We start from the raw sequence: 22,031 nt of genomic DNA on the forward strand, positions 1-22,031 counted from the left end.
GAAATTCCTTCTAAGACAACAAATGTCAAGTATGGCAATGTATTATTCAGTAGATAATAAAGTTCAAATAGGAAACCAAGTTAATGCTTAATAAAGTGCTGGAAAACTCCCAGTGTTACTAAGTAACATGGTTGGAGACATTAAGGATTCACCCAACTGTTTAAGGAAGAACAGAAAACAGCCCAGCAAAGAGGAAGCTGGATGAGGGTTCCATAATATAATAAAATCAAACAAATTTGAACCAGAACATTTGGGGCTGGACCTTCTGGAGTCTCTTCAAAATAAAATAAAATTCTCAGGTCCAACTCTTAAATTACTTCCCCAAAGGTCTTAAAAGCTGCTACAATACTGAGACTTGAGGACACGCCAAGGACTGGATCCAAGCAGATAAATATCAACCGACCCCTAGTAGTGATGAGTATATAGATGGATCCTGAGGAAGGGTAGAAGAGCTGGGTCTTAAAAAGTCAACTTTTGCCGGGCGGTGGTGGCGCACACCTTTAATCCCAGCACTTGAGAGGCAGAGGCAGGCGGATCTCTGTGAGTTCAAGACCAGCCTGGTCTACAAGAGCTAGTTCCAGGACAGGCTCCAAAACCACAGAGAAACCCTGTCTTGAAAAACAAAACAAAACAAAAAAAAAAAACAAACAAACAAAAAAAAAAGTCAACTACTAAGAAAGTAAGAGGATTGCACTTGTGAAGTGACAGACTGGCTGAGTAGGTCATCCCATGGATTAGAGCACTTGGTCTACAAGTAAGAAGGACCAGAGTTTGAATTCCTATCAACCATGTCAATGCATGTGCTTTAACCCGCAGCATTAAGGGGTGGAGTTTGGTGGTTCCTGAGAACTTGCTGGACAGACAAGTCAAAATGGTCCAGTTTAGTGAGTGGCCTTGTCATAAGACAGTAGTGTGAAGAACAGTACAAGAAGATACTGGGTATCCTGCTCCAGGCTCCGTGTACACATACAGATGCACACAACTGCACAGTTGCATGCAACACACACATACACACACACACACACACACACTCTAAACATGAAAAGGAGAATACATAACATACAAGAAAAGCCCTTATCTTCTCAGGAACAACAGAACAGCTTTGTTGAGAGTCCCTACCTCGTTTGTTTGATCGTTGACATTCACAAAGAGCGGTTTCCAACCGGCAGGGAGGGTGTTGTCCAGAGCGTAGCCATGGTTCTGAGCGGTAATGAAGGCCTGTCTGTTGGTAATGTTCAGAACAGGCTGATTCTGTCCTCTGGGGAGAGATGGAGAGGAAAAAAAGAGAGAGAAAAGGAAAGTGAAGGGAATGCATATGTTACTCGTCAAGCCAAACTTAGTCCTTTTGACTGCTTTAGTGAAAATTGCCTTGTAAAAAGAGTCACAGATTATTAATCCCAAGCATTTCAGCCTCAAAAACAAAACTCAATTCAAGCAGCTTTGCTGTGTCTTAAGCACAGGTCTATTGAACTTCCATAATCAGTTTTAGAAAGGCACTCATAACAAAGAGAAATTGCATACTGGCTTCGCATAAATACAGATAAGCAACTCATTTTGAAGGAGCTACCATCATTTTCAAGCCAGAGGAGAACTCTCGGAGTTAACAAAGAGACCAGTGCTCAGATCAGACTCTTTCTGAGCTCTGCTTTGTGCAGAGGGAGGGAGGAAGTCAGCAGTGTTGGGGGTAAAGAAGTGAAACTGAGTCACTGTGTTCTCAAGTCATTCTCGCTCTTTACAATGTTATCAATGTTCTGAAACGAAGCTTCAAATCGGAACAATTTCCTTTGGAATACCTTCTGATCGAGTATTATAACATCGGTTCATGCCAAGAGAAGGAAAATAACCTTAAACTATAGCAAAGTTATCGTTAGAGAAGGCTGCCTCTGAGAAATGTAATAAGAATGGAATCAGGCGGTCAGACAACTGTGAACTATGTAATAGGCTGACTGGCGTTTGCTCTGCAGAAACACTATGTAAATTCTCTAAGCCTTTGGTGTTTGGTTGCCGGCGTACTTCAGAGGTATCCTGGCTGCAGACAATCTCATAGCTGCCTTACCTATTCGCCATGGACATCTTGTAGGATTTGGCCCCAGCAGCCAGTCCGGTTATTATGTTTCCCGTACTGATTCCAAACAAAGGCTCTTTGCGGTCACTCTCCAAAATCTGTATCAGGGAAGATCATCAAGCAAGTAAGACAGATAGGGAAAAATGCTGTCTCTGAAAGAACAAAAGCCAGAGCATCCCCCATTCCTCATGAACGGCGTGGAGGAAGTAGGAAAGGAATTGCTAGTTAGAATGTAGAGAGAGGCACTCAATTGATGGATCTTAGAATCCATTAAGATGTTCTTGCCTTTCAGATTAAACAAAACATAATTTAATGTTTAAAAATCTTGAAGGTCTTATGGGTTCTGCCCAAGGTAATGAGCCTGGGTTGCCAGTTTTCAATCGTGAGGGCTGTTAGAGGTGAAGATTAGACTCCATCCAGCCATCGTTAGTGGAGGAAGCATGGCAAGGTTCCTCTGTTCCAAAGCAAAGCAATGCTTCTAAGAGTCCTCACTGGTTTTTCTTTGAAATAACTATGCTAAAATTGCCTCCCAAGTACTAATGTAAGTCCTAAAACTACATGAATGAATGAAACCAAACCTACTTGAACTACAGAGCAGATGCCCTTCCCTCCCAGGCAGCAGTCCCCAAGCCCCAGGCTCACAGCACCTTTTTCACATTTTGAATTAGTGGCTGGGCAAGAGCTGGATTCCCAGGGCCCCCAGCAATCAAAAGTCCATCGTACTCCATCTGGGTGAAGTCGTGATTCCAAGGAACCAAATGTACTTCGGCACCTCGCTGAAAAAGAAACACAAGAAAGATGAACCAAATGTTTGCTTCATCAATGTGTGCTTTTGCTCAGTCTTCTTTTGAAAAACTAGCCTCTAAATGAAATTTTAAAAATAATGTTTAATAAAATAGCACTGAATAAAATATGATTTTAGTAGCTTATTGTGCTTTCTATAACAAAGGTGTACCAATGATCAATAGGAAGCACTGAACTTTTATCTATGAAAAAGCAAGTGGCACACTCGTACAAGCAGGGAACTCTGACTGCTCTTCAGCCTGGGGAAAGGAGTGGGGGGAGGGGGAGAGGAGGGGGAGGGAAATAGGAGGCGGGGAGGAGGTAGAAATTTCTTTAATTAAAAAAAAGAAGTTAAAAAAAAAGAGTGGCTTCAGGGATTAAACTTCCCATGTCAGGAGAACAAGGTTTTTATTACCTTGGTAACTGCAGCACAGAGTGCCAAACCCACCCCGCCTTTGCAAAACCATGACCACGTCTCCCCAAAGGCATGACCACGTCTCCCCAAAGGCATGACCACGTCTCCCCAAAGGCATGACCACGTCTCACCCCAAAGGCATGACCACGTCTCCCCAAAGGCATGACCACGTCTCACCCCAAAGGCATGACCACGTCTCACCCCAAAGGCATGACCACGTCTCACCCCAAAGGCATGACCACGTCTCCCCAAAGGCATGACCACGTCTCCCCAAAGGCATGACCACGTCTCCCCAAAGGCATGACCACGTCACCCCAAAGGCATGACCACGTCTCACCCCAAAGGCATGACCATGTCTCAACCTTTCCTTTTCCTTTCTTTTCTGGCAAATTTTAACTTTTCTTCCTAGGGTTTTCTAATCTATTTATATTTTGACAGGGAGAAAAGCAAAATTTTATCATTAAAAATAAAGAGGAGAGAGAGAGCGGGGTCCTTGAAAGGGAAAACTCCTGCCTTTCTGGCTGGTTTATGTAGCACCAAGAGCTGTAATGCATACTGCTGGAGAAGAAGGTCACCGGCAGCCTTACCCAGCACTGGCAAGATGTAGCCACTATTGTGATAGTGGCATTAAGATTATGGAGCTAACTAACTGCTCTCTAATGGGATATGAGGCCTGTTCTACAGGAGGGATTTTTGTGACTAATACTATAAACCTGATCAAAATCTCATGACTTGGAGAGATCATTGGTACTAGGGAGTAAATTACTGTTGCTGTTCTGCTAAATAATCATGATTTCAAATATGTATGTTTATACCCATAGACCCGTGTTGCTCTCAAACTTTGGTCAGACAAGCTTCTTTTGGCAGCAGGTGGTGGTTGCTGCAGACACTCACCACTTGTCAAAATACCAGGTATGAATAAGACTTGATGCTCAGCTTAGGAGGGCCAGGTACGGCAACCCCCCACCATCTGAGGCTCATGGGTGTTTGCGTGAGAGGGGCAGGCAAACATGGAAGGGACAGTGGGTGAAAGGAGAGCTGTGAAATACTGACTTCTGGACAGGGTGAAGTTGGTGCACACCAACTCATAGTAGCTCTGATTACCTCCAGAAGACCAGCACAAGAACAAGCTAGTCAGCATTCCAGTGTGGATGAGGGAGGGACCCTGAGGAGCCACCTCTATCAAAGAAGCTATGGGCAATTGAATAATTAGATAGACATGCCTAAGGACAGAAGGACACTCATGTGTGCATAATCACTGCTAATTGGACTGGAGGGGTTACTAACAACAAAAACGTAACAAAATAAAAAGAGAAATGAAGCAGAATGGGAAAAGAAGAGTTAGTTGGAAGAAAGCAGCAGATGGTGAATCCAATTAGCATACACTGTATAAATCTATAGAACTTTCCAAGAGTAAAAACATTACTTAACAAGGAAAGATCATAGACAAAGAGAAATGGAGAGTAAATGGAGTATAAAGAAAATTCGGGCAAAAAAAATCTAATTATTTTGTACCTTTGAAAGTTCCCCTAGCATTTGCAAGATGAGAATTTGAAGGTTTATTTGGAAGGTTTTTTCCAACAGACATAAATGGAATGGAGAAATGACACCACAAGACACCCCAAGACAGTATACAACAGTAACCACAGTGAACAATCAGAGTCTGAGATCCTTGGGGAACCCGGAGCCAGCATTGAGTATTTAGATATGACCCATGCATGGGGCAAAGGATCTTTACACTGACTCTATGGTCAATGTTGTGGAATTTCTATTATTTCCTGTTTACAAATGGAATGGAATATGAAAAGAACCTTTTTGTATCTGCTACTAAAAGACTCATGAAGAATTTCTCTAATAAGATGAATAATTTGAAATCATAATTTGAATAGTGCTGATAGTCTCTAACAATGAGAAGGTGAAGATGAATTGGAGAATCCCCCTGTATCCACACTAATTTGACGTTTTGCAAGTATGTGAAAGTGTAAGCATGCATGTTTGTGGAGGTGTGGGGATAATACGTGTGTGCATGAGAGAAAGAGACAGACAGAGACACAGAGAAGCTGGAAGTGGGAAGGTTATGAGGAGAAACTCTAGCAAAATAATACTTGATAAAAACACTGATATAATGTGGTTAAATTGTCCTTAAGGATTTTTAAGGTTCAAGTTTAATTAGTTTTCTAAGAGTTTAGATTAGTTCCTAAGAGCGCTATGGCAGTCTTACAATTACAGGACATAATCCTACAAACATACAGTGCGAATAAACGTAGGCTGAGGGAGGCACTGTCAGACCCACCATGGCTGTCTTTTATTTCCAACTCTCCACGTGAGTGTGGGCTGCCTCAGAATAACTGATGAGGACAGTCAATATGCTTTAAGTGAGGTAACCCAGACTCAGAAGAAAAGCATGTGTTCTCTCTCCTGTATGGATCCTAATGCCGTGTGTGTGTGTGTGTGTGTGTGTGAGAGAGAGAGAGAGAGAGAGAGAGAGAGAGAGAGAGAGAGAGAGAGAGAGAAGGAAGGAACAGCCCAAACTAAGCATGTACCACAATGCCATAAGAAAGCCTCGTTCTGGCCGGGCGGTGGTGGCGCACGCCTTTAATCCCAGCACTCGGGAGGCAGAGGCAGACGGATCTCTGTGAGTTTGAGACCAGCTAGTTCCAAGACAGGCTCCAAAACCACAGAGAAACCCTGTCTCCAAAAAAACAAAAAAAAAGAAAGAAAGCCTCGTTCTTCCTTTGCTACTAAGAGGATAAAATGATAATAACAAGCAAACGACAAAAGTCACTTTTCCATGGATTTGGGTTCTTGGGGATTTTTCAATGTCATAGTTGTCTATATCCTTAATTTGAACAGGGACATATTGTCATTTTGTGGATCAAAGGCAGCAAGAAAAGTGGAGATTCCTGACATTCTGAAGCAAGCCTTCTGAACAAAGGGCACAAACAATACTCAGCTCTACAAACACTAGCTTCTGGAGGGGGCCAATCACTTACCTTAACGAGCAGGCGGATGACATTGTTTTTTATTCCACAATCCACAGCTACCACTTTGGTGGGGTTTCCTTTGCCAAACACCTTGACATCCTGCCATTAAAAAAAAAAAAAAAAAAAAAAAAAAAAAACAGACATTGAGAGGAGATTCCCAGTGTAAGTACCAGGCCCAGGCCATAAATTCACTGAGCGTGTTTTGTACTTAGATGTGTAACAGATTGATTGCTAACTGCTAGGGAGTGACTGACAGGCAGTTAAAAATCAATTTGTAAGAAAAGCACAGCAAATAACACAGACTGTATCTTTTCGATGAGAAAAAGAAGTTCTTTGCTGTTTTATATAAACTATTCATTATGGTGATAAGAAAGATCTTTAAAAAGTTGGCTGCTTCCATAGTTAACCACCATCCTCGTGTTTTGCCTCATTAGCAATAAAAGTCTCAAATATTGTTGCCTGATTCAGCAGGAGGCAGACGAGGTAATGGATACATCATGCCTTAAACGCCACTTGATCATCAAATTGCAGTGCAGATCAGATACAATTGCATTAAGTCACTGCATATTAGGCTTATGGAGAGGCTGGATGGGTAAAATCAATATGAGAGTCATAAGAATTCCTCAGCTAGTATAGACCACCTGCTCCCTTTAGATTACCAGATAGTCGTTTGCATTTAAATGGTAGATTTCATATGAAAGATCTCAGAACATATCATAATCATTTGGAGGTAGATCGATTTTCACCGGCATTTACCCAAGAAGCAATGCTCCAGTCAAAGAAACAAAAGGAATAAAAGAGAAAGCAAGAAGCCTAGAGCCTTGGTGGCCACACTGGTCCTGGCTTCAAGAGTTAGCTAGACTACTCTGAATTTAGAATGACTCCACATCTTGACAAAGGTATTGGATGAATGATGCAACCTGAATGTTTGAAAGAACTTTTGCTTTAACCGAAACGTCTACCTCTCACAAAGTCTATATATAGCAAATATTCATAATCATCAAAGTGTGTTTGAGTAAAACATATGAAAGGGATGTTGGCCATTTACTTTCTCCTTCTGTGGCTTTCGGGAGAGAAAACACTGCATCTAGGGAATTTTACTGAACTGATCATTAATGACACAGGCAATGTCTCTTGTCAACTAATTTGTAAAAGTACTGATTTATTCCTAACCTGGAACTCCTGCTATAAAGTAAAACCATGCTACCAGCTAGTTTAGCTATATCAAATTGCAATAATATGACAAGGAATTAAATAACCAACATTTCCAAGGCATATAGTCAAACAAAACTCACAAAATTTATATAACTTCCTGATATACATACACATTTATCACAGATGTCACAACATTATTCAATTACAAAGGCATTAACAGGACCAGCTGCTGTCACTAAGATTTTTGTCCTTTATTTGGCATGGATAAAAATATAGAACTGTTGAGATGACTCAGTACATAAAGCACTTACTGCAGAAGCCTAAAGATCAGAATTCATTATCTGTACCCCCACATAAAGGTGAGAGTCGAAAACAAACTCTGCAAAGTTGTCTTCTGACCTACACACACAAACACACACACACACACACAGATGATAGATGATGATCACAGATGATAGATGATACATGGATGGATAGATAGATGATAGATAGATAGATAGATAGATAGATAGATAGATAGATAGATAATAGACAGATAGATAGCTAGATAGATGATAGATAGATAGATAGATAGATAGATAGATAGATAGATAGATAATAGATAGATAGATAGATAGATAGATAGATAGATAGATAATAGATAGATGATAGATAGATAGATAGATAGATAGATAGATAGATAGATAGATGATAGATAGATAGATAGATAGATAGATAGATAGATAGATAGATAGATGATAGATAGATAGATAGATGATAGATGATAGATATGTTAGATGGATGGATGGATAAATAGATAGAGGATAGATAGATGGATGGAAAAATGTATAGGTAGATAGACAGATGGATAATAAATAGACAGATATGCTCATTTCTGCTGTTCTCTACTTAAACTCATTTTACACTCACTCATCTAGCCATTCTCCTTGGAAGATGCACCAGCCCAGCCACTCTGAGGAACAAAACCCACAGATTCTGAAACCCCTTTTCTAAAACCATGTGATATTTCATAGACCTTGCACACTTAAAGTGAGCGCTGACTTACAGTAACTAATAAAAGATAAATTTCATGTCAATAGTCATTGCACTGAGCTGTATTGTTAGGAAAATGGCAAGAAGAAAAGGAGGTACAAATTTATATTATATATCATAATTTTCAGTAGTTTTGACTCATATTTAGTTAGATACGCAAATATGGAGCCTGCATTTACAGAGGATCAATCACATATGCTTTCTATATCAAATGAAAGAAGCTATATAAAACATCACAAACACCTGTATGTGTGAATTTGTCTTAGGATCCTGAAAATGAATGTATCATATAGGGTTTTTAACTGACCACAGAATTTTTAAGGTAAATTTCTCCAAGTCAGTGTTGCTGACATTTGGAAAAATCCTATGATTTTGTTTTCAAGTTCCTGGATCCTTTGTCCACCTCTCCTTTGCTCCAAAAATTGCTGAATGAGCCGGGCGGTGGTGGGGCACGCCTTTAATCCCAGCACTCGGGAGGCAGAGGCAGGTGGATCTCTGGGAGTTCGAGGCCAGCCTGGTCTACAAGAGCTAGTTCCGGGACAGGCACCAAAGCTACAGAGAAACCCTGTCTCGAAAAACCAAAAAAAAAAAAAAAAAAAAAAAAAAAAAAAAAAAATGCTGAATGAATTTCCCATAATTCCCAGTAAAGCTCGGCATCCAGTGAAGCTTTAATACATAAAACTCTCTGGATCTAGTTGGCATCCACTCATCACCTGCCAAATGTATCATTCAAATAATTGATTCCTTTGCTTCTACCTATCAACCTATGTATAACTCATCAGACACACCTAGCTTGCTGCAAATCTCTGCCTCTCAAACACATACCATCCTTTCTGCCTGAAACAGCTTGATTTCTGTTTATCTATCTCTAACAGCTGGCTCTTTGTGTCTGCCTTCACACGTCCACCCAGCCTTCTGTGACACACCTGTCTCATTGTGGTGATGCACCATGAATGGTTTTGCAGTGGCCTGTAAGCATGCCAAGGACAGCTTTACCACAGGATTCTGTACATGCCAGCTGACGTGTTTGCTTCTCCTACCAGACTCTTATGATCTCCAAGGTCAGAGAGAGTGTCACACAAGATCCATTCACACCTTCATTAAAAGACCAAGAGGCATGGCTCTAAAGAGTTCTCTACCTTCTTATAAACAAACACTTAGTTACTTAGACATCATTGTGAGTATTAGTTCTTTAGCTCAAATATACACAGTAAGTTTGACCCCACCAAAGAATCTAAGCAATAGTAGAGAGGGTGCCTTAACTGGCCTTCCCCTGTAATCAGATTGAGGACTACCTTAAAGAACCCTCATTCAGAAACTGATGGAAGCAGATCCAGAGATCCACAGCTAAGCACTGGGCCAAGCTCCTGGAGTACAATCAAAGAGAGGAAAGATTGATAATATGAGCAAAGGTGCCAAGACCATGATGGGGAAACCCACAGAACCAGCTGACCCAAGCCAGTGGGAGCTCACTGACTCTGAATTGACTACTAGGGAACCTGCATAAGTCTGAACTAAGTCCCCTGAAGGCAGGTGACAATGGTGGAGCTTGGGCAGTGTGTGGGGTCACTGGCAGTGGGACCAGGATCTAACCCTAGTGCATAAGCTGATTTTGTGGAGCCCATTCTCTATGGAGAGACACCTTGCTCAGCATTGGTATGCTGCGGGGGGCGGGGGCTTGATCCTGTCTCAACAAGATGAGGGGACAGACTTAGTTGACTTCCTAGGGGAGGCCTTATCCTCTCTGAAGAGAGGATGAGGGTAGGTGGGGGTAGCAGGGAGAGAGGAGGGAGGAATGACTGGAATTGGTTTGCAGAAATTAACTAGTTAAAAAAGAAAGAAAGAAATATTTTCCCTGCACAAAATGACCCTAGACTTTTATTATTTTTATTCTCTCTCTGTTGTTTTTTGGATTTTGTGTTTTTTTGGTTTTTCAAGACAGGGTTTTTCTGTGTAACAGCCCTGGGTGTCCTAGAATTCATTCTGTAGACAAGGCTGACCTCAAACTCACAGTGATCCAGCTGCCTCTGCCTCCCTAGTGCTGGGGATAAAGGCATGCATGAGCATGCCTGGCTATTATTTTGTCTAATTCCTATAGTGTTCCCTCGTTTCCCTTTCGGGGTTTTAGCTTTCTATCCTACTCAGTATTATATCTGCCTTTAGCACTTCTGTGCCTTCTCTATTTACTGTGGTCTAAAGCCCCAAACTAGGGAATAAGTGAAAGACAAGAGGGAAGCTAAAATTATAGGGAAAAGCTTCTAAATGGTGGCTTGAGATTGCCAAGAATGTCTGTAAGAAAGGCTTCTGACTTGACAAGCAAAGATTCGAGAGCATATGTATCAGCTGCTGTGGGGCCACTTTCCCCTTTCAGATCAGGCACTTATGGGAAATGAAAGATAAAGATTTTAATGTTATAAAACTAGTACGCTTAAAGTGGATAAAATAAAACAAAAAAGTAAGAAGAAAATTTTCTCACCTTGGTTGAAACCTCAGCAATCAAATTCTGTTTATTGGGATCCACAAAATCCACGGACTGGCCATCGAATTCAATCTTCCCAAGCATGGTGCCCTAGTGAATTAAAAAGCAGATGCAGTGGGAAGGAACACGTTATTCTGGAAGCAGAAGCCCACAGAGACTATGGACAGCTGTTGTCATTTAGATGTCTTCATAGCTTAGAACCATCAACAGGTCTTCGTTTTCTCAAACAGAAACGACAAAAAGTAGTTGGCACCTGCTTTTCAGGAAATGCTCAAGGAAATACAATTAATTTTTTCCTTGTGAGTGGAGGAGGGTGAACAGGTACATGTGTGTTCACATAAGTATGTGTTTATGAGCATATGCAAATGGAGGGTACATGTGTGCTCACAAGAATATGCAAATGGCGGCTAGATGTCAACTGAGGTGTCATTCCTCGAGTGCTGTCTGCCTTGACAGCAGGTCTTTCATTGGCCTGGAGCTTTCTGGCCACACCAGGCTCGCTGGTCCTTCAGCCATAGGGATCTACCCATCTCTGCTTCCCTGGCATTGCGATAACAAGAATGCATCACTATGGACAGGATTTTCTTTACATGGGTGAGACTCAAGCTCAGTTCCTCAAAGTCTCCAGGGAAGCATTTTACCAACTGAGCTGTCTTCCCAGTCCTGTGAGAAGCTATTGGAGAGCTGAGGCCATTAAAGTTCACCAGAATTCAGGTCAACAGATTCCAAACTAGGTAGACTAATCAGAGACCCAGGGACCCTAGTGCATTGGGCTTAAAACTATTACACAACCGAAGCAGACAAAATAATTTGTTGGAAAGAAAAGATGACATCTAAAAACTACCAAGAAATAAAAAGAACTTATTATATAATTTGATAGCAAATTTGAACCTCAAAAAAAGGTGAAAATGCAATTTGTTATGTCAGAAATTTCTAGAAGCCACAATAAAAGCACATCATCATGTTAGACACATCAGTATGTAGGTGTACCAGATTGCATGATCTTTAAGGAATGCTCAACCCTCTATGACATTTTCACAATCAGTCTTGCTAGATTGGACATGGCAAAGTTATCTTGTTTTTATAGCTGCATATTGAGATGTACTTGTTTGTCAGGAAGTCTGCTTAGAGATGTCTAGGAAATGACATGTTGTATCTACTTATCGGGATTTCCCTACACTGAAGGAAACAAAAGGTCTATTTCCCTCTTAACTGGTCTTTTTAGAGATGTCATTGTGTGGACACAGGTTGAAAATTCCGGCACGCTGTGGAAGCACCATGGATTTTAGTGCTGTTGTGAAAGTCAGGGTGTTAAACCAAAGCCTAGGAGAATAACCCAAAACCCCCTTTTACTTTCAAACTGAAGTGTGTGGTGATTTCTGCCTACCTTTTAGATCCAAGTACACTTTTCTATACTTATACACCCTAAATCCTGAAACCTGTTGTCTCCTAATGCTATGTGAAATGCAATTTGAGTTTTCAAACTATGAGTAACAGAAGTGAAAGTTACAACTCATATTTTTGGTATGAGTCAATATCAGCCATAAGCAGTTGTAACCTATAATGCTGCTACGTGCCATATACTATTCAACTAGATTTTTTAAAAATCAAAGTCGCTATAATAAAAAGTAGAGTTCATGTGAGCCCAGCACACCGGTGACAGAAGACGCAGTGTGGTCTTGGAAAGAGTTTTCACAGTCATCAGGCCTGGCTGTCTTCTCTCCAGCCTGCCAATTCTGCAGCCTAAATTGCATTCTGAATTCCTTCTGGTCTGGTCCTAGATGCTACATTACTGTTTACAAGTTCCACACACTGTTAAACTAGGAAAACATGAGAATCCGCTTGGAATACAGAATCTCACTAAAGCCTCTTCCCGGGAAAACCGCTGTAGGAATAACGCAGTGAGAAGCAGAGCCGGCGGCAGCATGAGCTCTTCCTGCCTTCTGCCTGGTCAGAGCTGCTGCCCCTCTCTCACATTCAATACCACTGCTCCTTTCCATTTACAGTGGCTATGTCAATACACTTGCCCTGGCTACCCTTGTGGTGCTGGTTCTAGGAGCCTCCTTGAATACTAAAATCCACCGTGCTCAGACGCATCACATAAAATGAATCTGAGTTTAAATCAAGTCTAGGTCACTTACAGTAGTTAATACAATGCAAGCATTATGTGAAGAGGCAGGATGCTGTATTTTTAGGGGAAATGATAAAATATAAGAAATTTTAAAAGCAATTTTTAATCGTTTGTACAAAACCTACAGATGCAGAGGCCTGACTAAATTCTAACAACAAATTCGCAACGGATTTCCTGGGAGGACCTGTGTTGGTATAGACTACCAAACTGTCTTGTTTCCTTTTGAATGTGTTAACATTTGGTGAGAAAGTGTAGGTACGTTGGGGGAATTTGGTGAACACTAATGAGGGACTGTGTCTCTCTGTCTGGGCTATGGAGATGTATGCAGGAAACATGCACAGGAGCAGGAAGAAGGGGCAGGTGGTGATGGCACGATGGCATTCTCAAACGGGACCAGATGTCGCCATCAGGCAGAGCAGCTGGCAAAACCTTGCCTTGTGTCTCTTTGCCTATTAATCCAGTCTTAGGAAGGACCCTCTAACTGAGGTAACCCACACTCGTGACAGAAAACTTGCTAATTTCATAAACAACTCTTCCTGGAGAGCCGAGTAAACAATGACACCAATATTACATCGTTTCCAGTTTGCGTTCTTCAGCGTGGAGGACTCTGGTTTGGGGCTTGTCATGTGAGCAGAATTACAATGCCTTGCCTTGTTGTCGTAATCAACACATAGTAGGCACTCAATAAATCCTGACCAGGTAAGTGGATCTCAGGGACACCCAGGATTCAGTCCTGGAAACCACATCAGAAGGGTGAAGGACAGTGACATAGAAATGAGAAGAGGGGGCGGCCAGGTTTCCTCCTCTGCACATCAGTGAGTCCTTCATGCACTGGGGGAAATGAGAAGAGGCACGCATTCAGCTAAAGATGATGATCATACCTTATCCCGAATTATTTTAGTCAGCATTCTTGTGTCCACTCCATAAATTGCAGGGACCTGTAAGGAAAACCCCGGTGACAGTGAAATGAGAGGCGATTAGAGCCAGCATATTGTTTTCAAGTTGTGCTCTAAGCCTCATCTATCTTCTCGAGCAGTAAATAATTTTCCCACCCTTCCCTTCCCTGACCCAGGGTGATGGTGTTGTCAGTTCGAGGGAAATTGCTGCTCCACTTGAGCACAAGACTCCTACTGCCCGCAATTGTCCTCAGAATTTCTGCACATCACTCCCTTGCAACGGCTTTGGTGCTTAACCTCGGATATTAAATAGGTTACAGTCTACACAAAGAGCCATTTTGAAATGAGTCAAGTGTGCATGCATATATATTGTTTGAAATATGTGTATAAGTTTTTGTTAGGTACAACATATATTTTTTAAAATCTGTGTTTTAGAGTCAAATCAGTGAACTTTATAAGAAAGAATTATGCCAACCAATATGTCTTGAGTCAAAAATTTCTGATATGCAGTGGGTACTCAACACATTTTTTTCTTAAGATTTGTGTTGTATAGTTATGTTTTTCTAATATTTTTCCATCTTATTTATCAGTTAGTCAATACTTCCTTTGGTTTTCTTTTCGTTTTTTATTAGATTGGATAAAGACAGCCATGGTCTTCATATATTGAAAGCATACTCTAACAAGTTGAAACTAAAATGATTAATTTTAATGTAAAGAAAATTGAATGTGTTAGCTAACACAACGAATATGTGTGTGTGTGTGCGTGTGTGATGAATAGACAAAGAGAAGGAGACACAAAGAAGGAAGGGAGTCAGAGAGACAGAGAACAAGGAGAAAAAAGAAGAGAGGTGTAAAAAGAGGAGGCAAAGAGACAGACAGACAGACAAGGAGAGGCAAACAGAGGAACACAGAGGGGGAGATTGAGAGCTAAATAACCATACAGAAACTAGCTATCTTCCAAATCAAGATACATAAAAATTTAATGACTGAGAATAAATCAGTGGTGACCCAGGACACAACAGAAGTGCCTTCTTGCCTTATAAATTTTAAGAACTAAGACCTAGGAATTCAGGACCAATATTTTTGTTTTTAATTTTTACTTTGTCACACAGAGGTAACACTGATTCCCAATAGGTGAACCCTCATTGGAGAATCAGAATTTCCTGGGCATAGCATTCTATCAGGTACAGGATTAGCAGCAGTTGAACAAAGCCAGCTGCAGTAGCAGTGAAGATGAAACTAAATGGCAAAAGTCTGTCCATTCAAGTATCCCTAACACTCAAGGTGAATCCTCTGATAAGGTATTAGCATTTAAACTATGGAAAGAATGCAAAGTTTAACAGTTTTCCATATAACTTTAAGTGAAATTATATCCACTTAGTTTATCATAATGTTTAAAACTCAAAATACTTGGTGAGTATCTATACTGGTAAGAATTAAAGATGACAGAAAATATTGGATGGAATGATTATACACCCTACAAATACAGCTCATAGTTATAGTAGACCTTGTTCTAGAACCCAGAATGGGGGGCTAAACTATAGATGACATTGGAGGGGTGACTAATATTGCTCAAGAGAATGGAAATTTCTAAAATGTTCCTTGTTGCATTTTCTAAGTGATTAACACTGCTACAACTGTGTCGGCACCATCTAGTGGATAAACTGAAAAATGCAGTTCTGTGTATTCAGAGCCTGAGTTCTGGAAAGATTGCACAATATACAAGATCGTGGTTGTTGATGATGATGATGATGATGATGATGATGATGATGATGATGATGATGATGATGATGATGATGATGATGATGATGATGTTGTAAACCCCAAAGTTGCACAAACATCTTCATCGTCTTTATTTAAAGTAGTTCCGGACCTCCCAGGTTTCCCCTAGACCCAGTAACCAGTTACCGGAGAAATGAAATCTATCCAAAGTCTCACCTTCTCCTCCTGCAGCCATTGCCCCAGACTTTTGGTAGCCAGCCAATGGTTATAGTCATTACTGTAATTCAGCACCAGCAGGCCTGCCACCTAGAAAGAAGAACAGAAACTTTGAAAGGGGATTCACCAAACATGTACTTCCTGCGACTCAATTTAAAGGTTAAGTTTGCATTTTTTAATATATTTTTAGCCATTGATAAAGAGTCTTAAAACTCTGAAGACAAGATGTAAGAAAAGGCTATCAACACTTTTATTTAAGTTTATTATTTTTTTCTTAGCAGTCCTTTGGGAAAGCAGGTTTGCCTTAGAGGCAAATCCCCAAATGAAGGGACTGTCTCTTCCAGTGTGCCTTTCAACTATTTTGCTTATCAATAATATAGTTTGCAATTAGTTATTTAATGTGCATAATAGATAAGATAACCTTCTTAATATACATGCGCAAAAGACTGAGGAAACAGAAATATGAGACCCGCGCTGCTCTGAACAGAACAGTAGACAGGGAGTGAAGTAAGAATGTCAATCTTAAATTGTTTATACGCTCATAATCCAAGATAATATCCAAATATCCTTGACTAGAGAATCTGAATATGCTAATTTTCTAATCACCATATAAATTACCTTTTATTAATACTTAAATTAAAAGGCAATAAATAATATGCAGTTGATTATCAAACTTTCATCATTATTGTCTCATTAGTTAGACATGTAACAATATTTTATGTGCTAAAATAAGTTTCCTCCAATGCATTAAAATCTAAAGTACCCTAATAAATACTTCACAAAAAAATAATAAAACTTTAACTTGTCAAGTTGAAGAGTATCCCCATGTACTTAGGAATAAGGTTGAAATGTGGATTGATTACATAGTTTTGTGGGAGAAACTTTGCCTTTCTTATATCCTTAGACATCAATCAATTAAATGTTTGCATATGGAGACTCTTAGCACAACATCACGGGTACTACCTTGATCCCATCAGACTCCATGTATTTGTTAAGTCCAAACTCATCTCGTGCCGTGGTGTCAGGGGCACCACCATTCCCGATAATTGGGTTGGCCATGGTGAGGATCTGCCCCTTGTAGGCAGGGTCAGTAAGTGCTTCCGGGTACCTAGGAAGACGTGGCAGAGTGTATCAGGCATACAAGTGCAAAACCATTATGGTACGAACATATTCTTAGTCTCTGAACCATTGAATCAAAAGACTATGAGGTCAAACTCCTAAAATCTGACTTTAGGCTTTAGCAATCCTAAAGAAATTTCCTGAGGATGCCAAATTTTTATCCATGATGTGCCTAATATGAGCAGAAAAGCTGACTCTGATGCAAGGGTAATTTTCATGTTTTTTATTCTTTCACTTAAAAATATTTGAATTTATTTAATAATTATTTTTGGGATTTCTTTTTTTTTACTTAGTTTGGTTATGTTTTTGGTTTTTTGGTTTGTTTTTGTTTGGTTGGTTTTGAGACAGTGTTTCTCTTTGCAACATCCCTAGTTGGCTGACCTTGAACTCATTGAGATCCACCTGCCTCTGCCTCCCAAGTACTAGGGTTAAAGGCATGCACCACCACTGCCTGGCCAATATTTTAACTTTTTATACATTGTTGCCAATTTAATATTTGCAGATATTTTAAAGGCTTCCATAGCCTACTAGATATTGAGAAAAAAAACTGATACTGTCCAAGACTAAAAGTTTCTCAAACTTATTAACCATCAAAAAGCTGAAGATAATTTTTCAATATGCATTAGGATACTGAAGAATAACCCATTGTGACAGTGATAACAACATGGGCGCATACAGAGATTAGAACTCAGTAAAGAAACAAACTAAGGCATCAATGCACATGAAAAAATAACTCAAGAATATTGATTTAAAAATCATTTAGAATTGGAATGAAGCTTACAAATTTGATAGCTATTGTAAATTTGGAAAAATATCACTCACCTACAGCATTACTGACTCAAAAATTTAAGAAGCCAAATAACTATTTTAAAGTACAGTACTGAAAATGGAATTTGGAAGGAATAAAGAATTTTAAAGTTGGAGGCGTGTGTGTGTAAAATATTATGTGGGGAGGGAGACATTTTCCCATAAATACTAGGAACTAGCAACACTTATTCCATGCATTTGAAGATACTATAGCTGATTTCTTTTTTCCTGTCCCCTTACATTTTGTCTTCCTGCAGACTGAGAACAAATCTCGCTTGTGGATTACTACAGCAAGTGTGAGTTTAGGTGCTGAGCAGGATGGAATCGACAACCTTGAAACCAATCCAATACAGCTCAGATAGCAGTCAACATAAATTCCTCAACCCCTTCCAAGCTAAGTCCTCCCAGAACTAACTTTGTCAACAGAACACTTTGTCTTCCCGTTCTACCTTCCCCGGAGACATGCACAGACTCAAGCTTCCATCAGCTTGTTTCTCAGATGCCTCTCACCTGTCAACAACTAATAAATTTTTAACCAAGGCTTATACACAATATAAACGCATTTCTTGAAGATGAAAAAAAAAAACAATTATAACCATGTTACTGAGAGAGCCAGACAGTAGATGAGATCTACATATCTCAAAAAACATAAGTTCTGTGGACTAATCCAACACATGAACATCTCCTCTACACCAAGAAAAAAGGCTTTGAATTAATTTTATCTTCCTTGGCTTCTTTCTTTAAGGGACCTGGCCTTTTCCTTAAACACAGGCATATGGTACTCTCTAGTGAGTTCATAAATGTAGCATGCGCTAGAGAGCTACAGTGTTGAAAGCAAATTAATCCATCAGGTCCTGTTTGACTTTTGTGATGTGACAAGATTTATTACCCGTAATCTATCTCCAGGAAGAAAACTCTAGTGCCCTCCATCATTCTGATCTCTATTAAACAGTTGTTTGTTGGCAGGTATATTAACACAGCTAGTAATTAGTGTTGTCGAAAAGCTTAAATGATTGCCTGGCGAAGCAAAACTTTGCAAACAGGTTTTATACGCTGTAATTTAATGTTCTCACCACTGGCGCTGATTTTAAAACCACTAATAGTCTTCATTTTACAGAGAGAGGTGAGGATTAGGGAAACTGAACATTAATAACATCATGACAGGCTTGATCTATCAATACACTCAGTATCAGTTAACCCAATGCTCCTTTCTCCTTACAAGGCTAATGTGAATTTCCCTGAAGTGTTCATCAAATATCTCATAGAAAGCTAGCCGACTGACTCTCTAAAGGAAACCTTTTAAAATAATAGCTTCCTATTTTTCCTAAAATACACGTGGTTTACGTCTCCAGCTGTCATACTGTGTATTTTAGCCCCCTTGCTTTGTACACAGGGAAGCTGACACTCCAAAAGATGAAGTAAGGTTCAACATCCCATTCTCTGCTACTGCATCCTGAGACCAGAAGTGCAGTCTCCTGCTCCCCAGATTGTCTAGGTAAGATCAGTCACATGAATTATATAACAGTTATCATTGTCATTGTCGCCCATTCATTAGTAAATCTTAAATACTAAATTGGGTCATAACTGATAACTATTAAAAATACTAGATATGAAACTAAAGAGATGGCTCATGAGTTAGGAGCATTTACTGCTCTGTTGGCAAACCAAAGTTCAGTTCCTAGCATTAATATTAAACAACTCAAAATTGCCCATAGTTCCTACTCCAGGGAGATCCATTTTCTGGTTACCGTGTGTTCCTTCACACACACACACATACACACACACACACACAAATAAATAACAAAAATAAATAAATCTTTAAAGAAATATTAGATATGTGGTCTCTGCTGGCCTGTCTTAGTTTATCTTATTAATACATCTTTTTGATTCAAAGACAAAATTATACAAAACACTCGTGTTCTTATTAAATGTGCCGAAGTGGGATTAACTTCCTTGAGACGATGCTTTCTCTTTCCCATGCTTCAAGTTTCACTGCCATCAGATCAATACTTCCCCATTTGGGAGTCTCAACTGATGTCTTCACAACATACATTTCTAGGATTAGTTTCTTTCTGTTTTGTTTAAGGGGCCATGATGCTTCTATGTTCTATTTCTTTTCCAGGAACAGCAAGTATGTGTCTATACCTGTCTTCCCAGCTGGCTACATAGGAAATACACAAAGCCCTATGGCACTACAGTATGCAATTCAATGGTGCAGTGATTTCAACATGTTATCATGAGTTACATCACCCAGGCCTTCTACATAGAGGGAAAAGCATTTGGACAGAATACTCACCCTCCTAAGCCAGTGTTAAAAACCACTTCACCAGCAACTGAGGATGGATGGCCAAAGGAGTAACCTTTCATCTTCGTTCCATCTTCCAGGACAATGTGTGCTGTCTGTGCCTAAAGAAGCAGATGCATGAATCTCAGGAGCAAAATCAAAACACTAGACACACAGAGAAAAATAAAATTCTGAAGATAAAGTATCCAGGCATAAATAAGCATTCGGCAGATTTCTTGAAATCGTCCTACCCAAGCATTGGGCTGTTCTGTGCCTCTTGAAACCTTTCTCCGAATAGATGGTTTCTGTTGCTAGCAGGTGTTTTGCTTTGTTTTGCTTGGAAGAGGAACTGAAGCATGTCGATACATTGCCTAGTCTATGGCTACTTTGTGGAGTTGTTGGCAAAGTAGAAACGCTTCGTGTTAGTGGTAGCTACCACTAGTGACTTTTTCTCCTTAACATTCCCTAGCTTTGCTCAAGTATACCTTTAAGGGAAGTCTGTGAGCTTACAAAGGCATCATGAATTATACCTACAGCTCATGTTCACGCAGAGGTTTAGAGCTAGAAGGAATCCTTGAGATTACCTATTAAATTATGCTCCACAGAGTTCTGGTATTTGGTGAAAGTGTCCCCGGGGCTGCCCTCTCCACACCGTGTCACGGTTGTGGAGAAGTTGAAGCTGTATCACTCCATTAATACTGATACAACAGTAAACCCTGTGGAACACTAAAAGCATATTGCATTTTGCATTTTATTAGAGTTAATTATATCCATGTCTGGTTCTTGCTTTTGGCTATGGGCATCCTGAATTCGATTACTTTGCTGTCTTAATCTTTGAACTAGCTTCTAGAAAATTCTTGGCTGAAAAAAGGAACAATTAGAGAAACTTATCTAAGAAGCAAGCAAACATCACCCAGTTCTCATAAATACTATAATCCTATTGTTGAAACAATTTAGATCTCAATTTCCTTACAGGGCAAGGGAGGGGAAAAATGTGTTAGACCACAGTTCTAGGAGACACTATAGTCCATTGTAATACATGACATAAGAAAACAAAAACAACTCCATAGCAACTGAAGAAATTGGAATGACAAATTGGTATTTGATTGCATTAGATAGAATCTCTTTTAGGATTGATGGTAGTCTTGGGGTTATGTTTTTAAGGTTCTGTATCTTTTAGTAGTTACATCCTGATAGTCATAAAGGAACATATCTGATATTTCCCTCAAATAATTATGTCAGAGAAATAGATACAATTATACATGAAGTCAGTCTGGCCATGCACTGAACTTGTTGGAGAATGACTATGCTTTCTGTGAGGTTAACTGAGGTCATTGGAGGGAGAAATGCACTAATTCTCTACTTTCTGTCCCTTTCCGAGGTTAGGACTGCAATCGTAGAGTCTAATCCCTCCATATCTTGCTTTCCTCTTCTCTTTCTGTCTCTCTCTGCCTTTCATCTCTCTGTCTCTGTCTCTCTCTGTCTCTTTCTCTCTCTCTCTCTCTCACACACACACACACATTTACAAACCATTAGGTATTTAATGATTGATGCTAAGATCTTTGTTTCTTTATTTCTCTAGCTTGGTAGCATACATTCAGTTTCTCAGTGTTAAAATGCAGAAGCCTGATATTTTCCAATAATAATGTCTGTAGAAATATGATCCTTCCTTTAAATCCTAAGTGCTCAAATCTCTTGCCATTAGAATGATTGTTCTTGCATGTAAAATGGAGTTTTGATTGCCTTTCATTCAACACTGTGCTTCTAAATTTCAATTATGTATGAATATATATACATTATACTTATATTCAGAACTATTTTAGTGTTTAAAATCACATTCTTTTAAATAGGTAATTTATTTATTTTGTTTTAAGTTAAAAATACAACCTGTGAATTTCAAGTTTGTTTTCCTGAGAAAGATGGAAAATGTCCTGTACTGTTCA

The 22,031-nt window shown here is 39.7% G+C and overlaps 1 protein-coding gene across 1 annotated transcript in view; it reads right to left on the reverse strand.

Moving 5' to 3' along the window:
- The window catches only part of Cps1 (carbamoyl-phosphate synthase 1), a 109,754-nt gene that overhangs the window by 74,122 nt on the left and 13,601 nt on the right, over window positions 1-22,031 (reverse strand). The window contains exons 2-10 of the mRNA XM_057761411.1: window positions 20,101-20,210; window positions 16,842-16,986; window positions 15,879-15,968; window positions 13,926-13,982; window positions 10,911-11,003; window positions 6,257-6,346; window positions 2,713-2,841; window positions 2,057-2,163; window positions 1,120-1,258 (exon numbers count right to left, since the gene is read on the reverse strand). Coding sequence (XP_057617394.1) covers window positions 1,120-1,258; window positions 2,057-2,163; window positions 2,713-2,841; window positions 6,257-6,346; window positions 10,911-11,003; window positions 13,926-13,982; window positions 15,879-15,968; window positions 16,842-16,986; window positions 20,101-20,210 — 960 coding nt within the window. The remainder of the gene's footprint in view (window positions 1-1,119; window positions 1,259-2,056; window positions 2,164-2,712; window positions 2,842-6,256; window positions 6,347-10,910; window positions 11,004-13,925; window positions 13,983-15,878; window positions 15,969-16,841; window positions 16,987-20,100; window positions 20,211-22,031) is intronic.

Source organism: Chionomys nivalis, chromosome 2 (genome assembly GCF_950005125.1).
Source record: "Chionomys nivalis chromosome 2, mChiNiv1.1, whole genome shotgun sequence".
Taxonomy (NCBI): domain Eukaryota; kingdom Metazoa; phylum Chordata; class Mammalia; order Rodentia; family Cricetidae; genus Chionomys; species Chionomys nivalis.